The sequence below is a fragment of the Narcine bancroftii genome, chromosome 1, assembly GCF_036971445.1.
Source record: "Narcine bancroftii isolate sNarBan1 chromosome 1, sNarBan1.hap1, whole genome shotgun sequence".
Taxonomy (NCBI): Eukaryota; Metazoa; Chordata; class Chondrichthyes; order Torpediniformes; family Narcinidae; genus Narcine; species Narcine bancroftii.
Window position 1 is genome coordinate 153,191,222 of NC_091469.1, and position 12,526 is coordinate 153,203,747.

At 44.1% G+C, this 12,526-nt stretch overlaps 1 protein-coding gene across 2 annotated transcripts in view; it reads right to left on the minus strand.

The window, feature by feature from the left end:
* The window catches only part of fam193a (family with sequence similarity 193 member A), a 120,247-nt gene that overhangs the window by 51,273 nt on the left and 56,448 nt on the right, over positions 1-12,526 (minus strand). For both annotated transcript variants that reach the window (XM_069942166.1, XM_069942155.1), the window contains 3 exons: positions 10,364-10,479; positions 7,986-8,228; positions 1,948-2,101 (listed from right to left, as the gene is read on the minus strand). In XM_069942166.1, coding sequence (XP_069798267.1) covers positions 1,948-2,101; positions 7,986-8,228; positions 10,364-10,479 — 513 coding nt within the window. The remainder of the gene's footprint in view (positions 1-1,947; positions 2,102-7,985; positions 8,229-10,363; positions 10,480-12,526) is intronic.

Genomic DNA, 12,526 nt, shown 5'->3' on the forward strand with positions numbered 1-12,526 from the left:
GATTTTCATAGTTCGGGTAAGAAATATGCTGGCACTCCAGCTGGTGTAGCCCTCTGGGATACCTTGTTCTTTCATCTTGATTTGATTCTCAATGCCACTACATGCCAACTTGTGCTATGACAAGCACTACTTATTGCCAAATGACAAGATCACCCCCATAATGGAGGACACCCCATATCTGGGAGATTCCGTCAGCGCGGCAGAAGTGACCCAGGTTCAAATCGGACACTGCCTATAAGGAGTTTGCATGTTCTCCCAGTGTCTGCGTAAGCGTCTCAGATTTTCTCCCACCCTCCAAAATGTGCAGGGCTGTAGGTTAATTTGGGTGGTGCCATTTTAAATGCTCAGAGTCGGCTTCTACCATGCTATAAATTTTTTAAAAAGTGGAAATGCACAAAGACTAGAGTCAGAATCATACACAATGGAACAGGACTAAAAGCTCAACTAGATACATTTTCACAGCCAAGCACTGGAAGCAAGCAGCAGCATTACAGACGATGCCTTGTCAGTAGTTTTGCAGTCTCTCTCTTGAAAATGGCAATTAAAGATCAAGCTTGCTGACACCAAGATGCTTGGCTTCCCTTCTCTGTTCTTTCAACCTTCATGCATCATTTGACCTCTTCCCCAGTTTCCATCCTTATTCTCATATCCAGGGAAGAGAAGGGATGGAGAGGAAATGAGGTAGCCTTGGTTCATAGAAGGACAGGATTATTTGGCACAATTACCATCCTGATTTTTAAACAGATTTTAAAAAGAACAAAAATGAAATATTCTTTTTTCATTGGTTGGTATAAATAGAAGTGGGAGGAAGCAGGAAAACAGATAAAATTAGAAATAAGTAGACCATTTTAGAATAAAGGGACTCACACAATAAAGAACAGAGTTATTTCATGTTGCAAATTTACACCCAGGACTGTATAAAAAGCAGAATTGAATACAATACTCTGTGGTCTAACAAGAATTTAGAGCTGCAACATTACCTCGCAACTCTTGAACTTAATCCCCCATCTAATCAAAGCAAATACGCCTTAAGCTTTCACAACCACCCATCAAAAGGCGACATGGTTAGCATAGCGGTTAGCGCAATGCTATTACGGCACCAGTGACCTGGGTTTGAATCCAGCGTTGTCTGTAAGGAGTTTGTACGTTCTCGCCGTGCTTGCGTTGGTTTCTTCCGGGTGCTCCAGTTTCCTCCCACCCTTCAAAAATGCATGGGGAGTGTAGGTTAATTGGTGTATTTAAGGGGTAAGGGCTCGTGGGCCAGAAGGGCCTGTTACCGTGCTGTATGTCTGTACACGCTGAGGAGAAATACATGCTAAGCTAAGAAGTTGACGTCAAGGGTGGCATAGCCTCAACCAGTTGCAGGAGGGGAAACAGTGCGAGCAGCTGGCATGCTGCAGGGATGGGCTGAAAAAGGGGAAGGATGCTTGCCATCAACTCCGTGAGCAACTGAGGGAACTGAAGGCATCCAACGGGGCCACCAGAGAGCGGATGCAGATGCTAGAACAGCAGGTACTGGGGCTATGAGGAGTGGTCATCTCAAGGCTGCCAAAGCACCCTGCGGTTCAACGTGACCAACCTGAGGTACAGGTGTCATTGGAGGGAAATGTGACAATGAGAAACAGGCCCTTTGGCCCAACCTGCACATGGCAACCAAAATGTCCACCTAAACATGTCCCTCCTGCCTGTACTTGGCCCATATTCCTCAGAGCCAGCCATTCTCAACAGGGGCAGAACGCACCTCCCCCATCCCTGAAGACCACAGGACATTTAAAGGGGGCCATGGACTGAAATCAAAGCATTTTCTTTCCATTTTTATGTAGTTGGTAGTAGAAAAGTATGGACAAAACAAACTAAACTCGACTGCTTCACAGGGAAGGGGCCCCATAGATGCAGCAGAGTCCTAAGGGTACCAATAAATGGCTTCTCTAACGCCTGTTGACATACCTCATCCTTTAATGCCATGTTTTCGCCCCCACCATTGAGTTCTCCGTGAATACCGTTCATGTTGGCAACAACTTCTGCATCATCATAGATGTTAAGTGGGTATATGTCAGCAAATTTCGCCGATAAAGGGGTCACATCTTCATCGTCACTGCCACTGAGGAAGAAAGCAAAACATCCACAGGATATTGGTACACAACAAGAAAATGTCCGGTATCACAAAAGAAAACTGAGATTGTCCTCAAGGCCTGTTCGACCAAGTCAATAAATCAGACCAGCTCGGTGTTACCTTTGTAGCGTTGCAAATTGGCTGCTGCATTTATTATTACAACAATGACACCACTTCATAATGATTTATTTTCTGGGAAGAGTTTTCCAACGACCCTCGTCATGAAAGGTCCTGCACAAACGGGTCTGAGCAGGAAAAGGAATGGTGTCACTAATCAGGGGTAATTGGCGCACAGGCTTGTGAGCCAGAAGGGCCAGTTATCGTGCTGTAGGCCCAAGTTTAAATTTAAAATCAGTATCTTGCTTATTTATAATCCCTCCTTTCTACTTGTACCTCCTGCACATGGATTAACTGTTAACTAGAATTCACCAACAACAACAAATGGTGCCATCTATCTGATCATGGTCTTCACCCTATTACAGATGCTCTTCTAACCTTTCCTACTTCTGAAGTTAAACACATCTCTTTTCTAGATTTTCCATGTCTCATGAACTGGAAGCACGGACACCATTCCACTTTCTGCAGATACTGCCTGACCCGAGTATTTTCAGCATTGCCTGTCTTTATTTCAGTAGCTTACAATAGGCAGCATGACTGAGTTAAGGATGGAATTTCTTATCGACCAAGTTCATATCCTGTTGCAGGCTTCAAACCCACAACCTTTCAGATGTTGGTTGAGCAATGGCAGATAGTGTTCAATCCGAAAAACTGTGAAATGATAAACTTTGGAAGGTCAAACCCGAAGGTTAAGTACAAAGTTTATGGCAGAATTCTTGGAGGAACAGAGGGATCTTGGTGTCCAAGTCTTTAGGTTCCTCAACCTTGCTGTGCAACTAAATAGGGTGGTTGAGAAGGCTTAAGGCATCCTGTCGGTTTTGATTAGTCGGGGGATTAGGTTCAAGAGACACGTTAGATCACACCTGAATATCGTATTCAGTTCTGGTCACCTCATTATCAGAAGGATGTGGAAGATTTAAAAAGGGTGCAGAGGAGATGCTGGCAGATGAATGTGTGACTGAAGCGTTGATGCCAAGGGCAGGGTTTCAGATTTTTGGATCACTGGGATCTCTTCTGAGGAAGGTCTGACCTGTACATAAAGGACAGGTTGCACCTGAACTGGAGAGAAACCAATATCCTGGCGGGCAGGTTTGTTAGAGTTGTTGGGAAGGGTTTAAACTACTTTGGCAGGGGGGTAGGAAACTTGGCTAGAGGAAGGGCAAGATTGGCTCATGCAGGTACCTGGGTTTAGGTGTTTTAAAAATAGGATGGAGGTAGAAAAGGTAGTTGGAAGGGTGGGGGGGAAAGAAAGAGTAGCGTTACTGGTCAAGGATAGTATCATGGCTATTGGAAGGGAGGACATAGCAGTTGGTGTGGGTGGAAGTCAGAAATAGGGGAGCTATCACTGTGCTGGGAGTAGTCTTTTGGCCCCCAAATAGCCCTCAGGACACCGAGGAGTAGATAAATAGGCAGATTTTGGAAATACAGGGTTGTAATTATGAGCAAGTTCAACTTTCCCAATATTGACTGGCACCTATTGACTGCAAGAGGGATAAATGGGGCTGAATTTGTCAGATGTGTACAAGAAGGATTCTTGAAACAGTATGTGGACTGGCCGAATAGAGGAGAGGCCACATTGGATCTTGTTCTGAGGTATGAACCTGATCAGGGGGCGGACCTCTGGTGGGAGAGCATTTTGGTGAGAGTGACTATGTGACGGATTTGTTTAATATTAATCTTTGAAGTTAAAATCTTATATATATTTTAGTAAAAGTTTTTGGGTGGACAGGGGCACATTTACAGATACCACAGACCTTTATACACAGAAATCACTTAGAAAGTCAAAACTCTGCTTTGAAATTGTTCTTCTGGAAGTCTTGTTTGCTTAAAGATACTAATTCAAAACTGAGAACTCAAAACAATAGGTGTTTGCTCAGAAACACCTGTTTACACGCACAGCCATTCTGCTGGCTGATTAACAGATAGTTCAGAATCTGATCCACTCAAAATTCTGGAAGAGATGCTCTTAGCATATAGATGTAAAGTAACTTAGAAAGCAACTTCACTAGAACAGCAATGACCTGAGCAGACAGGCCGGAGTCCATTGGCTCATGATTCATACTTATGAAGAAGGCATTATGAACTTCAAAGACAGAAATGATGTCATGTGATGAGACATTTTAGAGAAACATATTACTGGAACCAAAGACATTTAAGACAATTAGATACCTGGCCATCCTCTAAGTAACACAGGAGTGAAGAAGGGGCTTGATCATCCAGTAAGGCACGTAGGATTGAAATGCAGTGACAAAAGGCTGCTTATGTTCTCCTTATGAAATGGAGGAGGAACACTGGAAAAGTGGTTTTGGAGAAAATAGCCACTCCACTGACTCTTGGAAAAGACAACAGATTCATCATGTGATATACAGATTCCACAACCTCCACGCAGGGGGGGGGGAGGGGGGTGCAAAATCACTCATCTGAAGAAACATTGCTCTGAACAACTCAACATGAAATTTGTGAGATTTAAAGAGGTCTGATGGCTTGATGCTTCAAAATACTTCATAATTGCTTTTGAGCTACAAATTAAAGAAATCTGATGCCTCACACTTACTGCATAATTGCTTTTGAACAGCAGTAAAGACTGAGTTTCAATACAAAACCTTTTTGAGACTGAATTTTAGAATTAATTCTTCAGAATCAATCTTAAACTGTAATGGTTTGGGTTTTAACACACACATATATGTACAGTTGCGTATAGTGGGGCTAAGTTAGAGTAAAGTTTAGAATTAAGTAATATTTTATATTATTACAATTATTGTTTTAAAAATTCCATTGTCTGTGGTAAATTCCTAATGCTGCTGGTTTAGTACATAATTTATGGAAAATAATATAAACAGTCAAACTGGGTAAGTGCTCAAATTGGGAAAGGCTAATTATGAAGGGATGAGGCAGGAACGAGCGAAACTACATTATAAACAGATATTTAAGAGTGAAAGCCCAGAAGTAATGTGGATGAAGTTTAGAGACCACTTGTGCAGGGTTCAAGATAGGATTGTCCCAGCAGGACAATGGGAAAAAAAGGTAGGAAAAGGGAATCATGGCTGATGAAACAGGTCAGGTAACTAGTCAAGAGGAAGAAAGAAGCATACATTAGATATAGGAAGCAGGAAACAGGATGGGTTCATGAGAAGTATATGGTAACCAGGAAGGAGCTTAAGAAAGAGCTCAAAGGGGAGATGAGAAGGCCTTGGCATATGGAATTAAAAAGAACCCCAAGGCGTTCTATGCATATGTGAACCACAGAAGGATGACGAGAATGAAGGTGGGGGCGCTAAATGATAAGGGAAGCAATGTGCCTGGAGGCAGAGAAGATTTGGGAGGTCCTAAATGAATACTTTTGTGTCAGTATTCACAAGAGAAAAGGACCTTGATCACAATGAGGTCAAAATTGAACAGGCCCGTGTGCAGCACAATATCGAGATTAAGGAAGTGGAAGGGTTGGATTTTCTTTAAAAAAAAATCAAGATTGATAAGTCCCTGGGGCAGGATGCAATATACCCCATCCAGGCTGCTGTGGGAAGTGAGGGAAGAGATAGCCAGGGCAGCAGCTAAGATCTTTGAATCCTCTTTGGCCGTGGGGGAGGTGCTAGACAATTGGAGAATGGCAAATTGGCTTGTAGGAAGAAAGCAGAGAGTAGTAGTGGAATGAAAGTATTCTGCCTGAACTAGTGGAATGCCACAGGGATCTGATCAGCGGCCCCTGCTCTTTGTAATTTTTATAAATTTGACCTGGATGAAGAGGTGGAAGGATGGGTCAGTATGTTTGCAGATGAAACAAAGGTTGGAGGAGTTGTGGATGGACGTGAGGATTGTTGAAGGTTACAAGAGGATTTAGACAGGATGCAGAGTTGGGCAGAAAAGTGGCAGATGGATTTCAATCCAGATAAGTGTGAGGTGATGCATTTTGGAAGAACTAACCAGAAGGCTAAGTACAGGGTTAATGGTCGGTTTCTTAAGAGTGTGGATGAACAGAGTGTTCAAATCCAGACATCCCTCAAGGTTGCCACACAGGTTGATAGGATAGTTAAGAAGGCCTATGGGATACTGGGATTCATTCATGGGGTGGGGGCGGAGAATTGAATTGAAGAGTGGTCATCTTACAACTCTACAAATTATTGGCAAGATCACACTTGGAGTATTGTGTTCAGTTCTGTTTACCTAATTATAGGAAGGATATGGAAAATATGGAGAGGGTGCAGAGGAGATTTACCAGATGTTACCTGGATTTGGAAGATAGGTCTTATGAGGCAAGGTTAGCAGAGCTGGGACATTTCACTTTGTAGTGTAGAAAGATGAGAGGAGACTTGATATGAGGTCTATAAGGCATAGATAGGGTGGACAGCCAGCACCTGTGTCTCAGGGTAGGATCAGCAAACACCAGAGGACATGTGTACAAAGTTAAGGGAGGGATGTTTAGTGGGAATATCCCTTCCCCCACCCCCCCAACCCACCCTGCACACAGAGTATCATGAGTGCCTGGAATGCCTTTCCAGGGATGATGGAGGAGGCCGAAACATTGGGGGCATTTAAAAGACTCTTAGATAGGCACATGGATGAAAGGAAAACGAAGGATATGGGGTAGGGAGGGTTTAGAACTTTTTGGGAACATATGGGATGACACAACATCGAGAGCCAAAGGGCCTGCACTGTGCTGTATTGATCTATAATTAGAGAATGTATCTAATAAGGAAATGTTGAGTGAGCACGGGCTTCCCTCTTTATTGCAACAGAAAATGAGAGGCAACTTAAAAGAGGTATATAAGATTATGAAGGGCACTGATAGGGTGGTCACCCACCAACTTTAACCTTGGGTAGCAATGGCCAATTCCAGAGGACATCTGTTTCAGGTGGGTGCAGGAAAGTTTAGGGAAGATGTCAGAGGTAGATTTGTTTTTGTTTTACAGAATATGATGGGAGTAGTGGTTGAGGCTGATACAAAATGGAGTGAGAGAGGGGTTAGAATGATCATGGAGTAGATTTATATAGGCTGGCATAACCTTGTGGTTGTATGCCTTTCTGATCAATGTTCCATGTTCTTCCAAACCAGAGACAAATTTTCATGGAGATAATCAAATACATAATCAAATATTGTACAGAGTTAGCCATTTGATTTAGACATTCATGTCTGAACTCCAAGGTATTCATATAAAAACAATTGAAAGAATTGCTTTAAAAACACGATGCCTGAGAAACGTAATTGGTCAAACTGTGTACTTTATGTAGCAAAGATGAGGGATTGAGTCCATGAAGGTTTGAACAAATATTGGCAGGCACCCAAACAAAGTGTCAGTGGGGAAGAGCACAGTCCCAAAGGCAGGAGGTAAGGGAGGAAGGGCACACCAGCGAGGAAGGAAGGATGGCTCTGTGAATGGAGGGAAGGGGGTGGAGAGCTGGAGAAAAGAAGACAAAGGGGGGAAAAAAGGGAAAACAAAGAGTAGGCTAGCAGAAAATGGAGGTAAATGTTAATGCCATCCATTTGGGAGAGTGCCCAGACAGAAAATCAAGTATTGCTCCTCCAATTTATGGGTGGTCTTGAACAAAGCCATGGACAGACATCAGTGCGGGAGTGGGGCACAGAATTAAAGTAGTTGGCCACTGCAAGTTCCCCGCCACTGACATGACAGAGTGAAGGTGCTGAGTGAAGCAATTTCCCAGTCTGCACCCAGTCTCTCCATTGCAGAAAAGGCCACAGCTTCATCGGACCTTGATACTAAAGCCACCATAATTCCATGTCAAGGACTTGAGCACTTACAAGGTGGGGGCTGAGTTGCTATCAGCTAGAATGAGCCGTGGATGTTGTTGAATTGTGATTGGTGAACTTGAACCAGATCCCGAGCTTGCAGACGACATGCTGGGTGGACATATTTCAGTGAGGTAATCTGGAGCTGCTTCCACTTGTAATGGTAACGTGTTAATGGAAAGGTCATCAGGGATCGGTGAATCCATGATGCCACAGGTGAGTATATGAGAGAGGCTGCAGTCATCACACGTACACCTGCAAAAAACATTAAAGAAAACAGTACTTTGAACAAGGAACATTACATAGGGAACAGAGCAGTAAAGAGATAAATTGTGTTGCCTTTTAACTTCTGGTATCTGGTCTGTTTAATGAAGCCTCCTCCGATGGACAAAGGGGTAATGCCAATTGTATTCTTTTTTAACAATCCCCCTCGGAGGGGAAGGCAAGAGATGTTTGCACTTGTCAAACCACACTTCTTATGGAAAGAAAACAAATTTTCTGCAGGCTCCCAAAATCCTCAGCTTGCTAAAATAATGATCTGTATAAATAATGAAAATCCCAAATTTAGATAATTAATCTAAACACCTATTTGAAAGCACAATTATTTTCTGAAAAGCTCATTTCACATAACAGGCTCGTTTAATCTCCACTGGAACCAAAGAGTAATACTGGCGACCAAATAAAAAGCATTCAATCCTGAATTAACTTCAATCAGTATGGGATGGATCTCAGTTTAAAGTGGGGAAACCTGGCTGCATTTCCCCAATTCGAAGTGCAAAATTTTACATTTTAAATGTGATAAATTTAAAAATACAGCACAGTTACAGGCCCTTTTACCTCATGAGCCTGTGCCACCCAAATACCCCAATTAACTGGCAACCTCCAGACCTTTTTTTGAAGGGTTGGAGGAAAGCGAGGCACCCTGAGGAAACATACGCAGACACAAGAAAATGCACAAACTCCTTACAGACAGTGCACGATTCAATTCAGGGTCACTAGTGCTGTAATGGCGTACTAACCACTGCGTAAACTGTGCCACCCTTAAGTGCAGGCAACTGGACGTGACCTAAAGACTTGATCAGCCAAGTATCTTGTGCCTGTTATGAGCTAAGAGCAGGCCACCATGAATGTGAATGTGTACAGAATACCTTGGGGAAGGTAGTGGGCATTAAGAACATAAAACGTCACAGCCTTCGGCCCATGAAATTGTGCTGACCTAGAAATACCTACAAAAAATAAACAAAACCCTCCCTACCTCATAAAAGTCTCCTAAATGCCAACCTCCACCACCACCACTGGCAATGTACTCCATGCACCCACAACTCTCAGTGTTAAAAAAAAAATGCATCTCTGATGTCTCCCCTAAACTTTCCTCCCTTCATTTTGTCCTCTGGTGTTTGCTACTCTTGCCCTAAGAAAAATGTGCTGGCTGTCCTCTCATATGCCTCTCATAATCTTATAGACCTCTATCAAGTCATCTTTTCTTCTTTATTCCAAAGAGAAATGTCCTTGCTCTACTAACCTTGCCTCATAAGACTTATTTTCCAATCTAGGCAACATCCTGATAAATCTCCTCTGCACCCTCTCCATAATTTCCACATCCTTCCTATAACGAGGTGACCAAAACAGAACACAATATCCTAAGTGCGGTCTCACCAGAGATTTATGGAGTTTTTCCTACCTTCTTTTCCCTGTCTCAATGGGACAAACCCATGCAGCACCCTGCGCAAGTGGTCCCTAAACATCCTCCACATTACTTCTGTGTTTTTCCCAGCTGTGTTAATGTACCCAGCAGGAAGCCAATGCCTGTTAGAAGGGGGAAGCACTGGTTAAAAACCTAAACACTAGTGGACTGAAAAACAGGCCAGCATGTACCCATATGAACAGGCAGGACAGAACCTAAATACATCTTCTCCCTGGGAATAAGAGGGTGGCAGAGATAGCATGGGGTTTACTATGGCATGGTTTGTAAGGAGTTTGTACGTGTGCCTCGTGCCTGCATGGGTTTCCTCCAGGTGCTGTGATTTCCTTCCACATTCCAAAGATGTACGGTTAATTCGTCACATTGGGTGTATTTGGGCTCATGGACCAGAAGGGCCTTTTTACTGCATCAATGATGCGGCATTTCTAAATTTTAAAAATTAAAAATGAGAGAAGATCTGCCAGGAAGCAAAATGGAGGAGGAAAAAAATATCAAAAGGAGAAGTCAGGGATAAAAATCAGCCTAATAAAAGATTTCACCTGATATGCAGTTTTAATTCTTTGGAGAACCATCCCGCTCTCGACAGTGAGATGAATGAGATACATAATTACATGGAGATTTAAACCTAGTTGGATATTTGACCTAACTGCCTCTAAACCCACTTGCCAAGTGCTCTTAGGACACTTACCTGCGCCTGTAGTTGCAGTTGGGACAGTCGGGCATGCTCAGTCGTGACGACAGCATATGCCTCATTGTGTCTGTGAAATTGTTTTCTCCACTTAGTGCTTTCTTGCTGTTTGTAAGCTGGGGGTTTGGGAAGAAGTGGAAAAATGGTGAATTTTAACAATCCAAACACAAACAGAACAAAATCTATTACACAGGGATATTGCCTGCTGCTCAAGATAGTTTCCCAGGAGTAAGAGTGTTAAAAGAGCTCATATATATATTTATTTTAAATATACATATATATCTTCTTTGGCTTGGTTTCGCGGACGAAGATTTATGGAGGGGTATGTCCACGTCTGCTGCAGGCTCGTTGGTGACTGACAAGTCCGATGCGGGACAGGCAGGCACGGTTCAGCGGTTGCAAGGGAAAATTGGTGGGTTGGGGTTGGATGTTGGGTTTTTCCTCCTTTGTCTTTTGTCAGTGAGGTGGGCTCTGCGGTCTTCTTCAAAGGAGGTTGCTGCCCGCTGAACTGTGAGGCGCCAAGATGCACGGTTGGAGGTGATATCAGCCCACTGGCGGTGGTCAATGTGGCAGGCACCGAGAGATTTCTTTAAGCAGTCCTTGTACCTCTTCTTTGGTGCACCTGTGTCTCGATGGCCAGTGGAGAGCTCGCCATAGAACACGATTTTGGGAAGGCCATGGTCCTCCATTCTGGAGACGTGACCCACCCAGCGCAGTTGGATCTTCAGCAGCATGGATTCGGTGCTTGCATACACACACACACACACACACACACACACACACACACACACACACACACACACACACACACACACACACACACACACACAATATATATCCTGCTATGCAGGGAACGGTACAAATCTTTGTCCTCTGGAGAAACTGTCAGAGCAAAGAATCACTCAGGCCATGGCATGGAGAAGCTGCCTGTAGAGACTGGTTTTGGTGTGTTCAGGTGATGACTGGGGCCCTTCAGGGTGCCAGACACTACTGGGCATGGGCAGCACAAGCATGGATTTGAGAGACTGCCCAGATTCTTGGGGAAATGGCAGGGCATGGTCAGGAGTGGGGCAGGAAGGGACTCGAGCTAGATTCCAAGTCAGGGGTGGGGCAGGGACTCGAGCCAGATTCCTAGTAGAGGGTGGGGCAGGGGCACGAGACAGATTCCTGGTCAGGAGAGGCGGGGAAATTGGTCCTCATTCTGCACTCCTCATCTGATTGGACAAAACTTGACAGATTCAACAATTAGTGAGAATATAAAGATTTAAAAATATGCAAAATTTGGACACAGAACTAGTTTTCTCAACTGGGCTCAAGAGTTAATATGAAATTTTTATCCACAAGTGCATGGGCCAAGAAATGGGAATCAAACACTTAATTTGATTCACAGACACCAGCATTCCTAAACTTAAAAAAGGCAATAAAAAAAATTATCTTGCTTGGGGCATCACGGGTGGCGTAGCGGTTAGCGCCAGCCATCAGGAACATGGTTCAAATCCTGCACTGTCTGAAAGGAGTTTGTACATTCTTTCCAGTGTCTGTGTGGGTTTTTCCTGGGGGCTCCTGGTTCCTCCCACCGTTCAAAGTAATGTTTTGTGGGTGTTGGTAAATAGTGTCGCATGGACTGAGGGGAGGTGGAGCGGTGGGGGGGGGGGGAGAAAGGGCAGGGTGGGGTGAGCAAGAAAAATCTAAACAAAGAGGTATATTGAATAAGATGATCTCATTTACCTGTTAAAGGGGTTGGTGTGTTTTTTTTAATTTTTGAACCACGGATGTCGGTGTCCAATGTGGCACCACGGGGCTTTATGGCGAGCAGACAACGGGGTGTTGTCAATTCCAGGGATCTGCAGAATGGCACAGGGCACCTGAGCAGAACACCCCAACCTCTCGCCCACCCTCATGACCATACCTTGCTGAGAATTTGGGCAGAGGACACTACAGGGGACATGACTATGGCAGCAGACCAGTGAGGGGCTCAGCAGCAGAAGGACCCACACAGGCGGCAGAGGTTCCAGGGCACAACTGACTTTGGATTTGGATTGCAACAGTCTGCTCTGCTGCCCCTTGTCCTTCCCTGACTCACTGCTCAAACCCAAGTACTATGGTCTTTGAACAGCCTGGCTGTGCTCATTATGTAGGCTCATAAGTAAATGAATGGTGCCA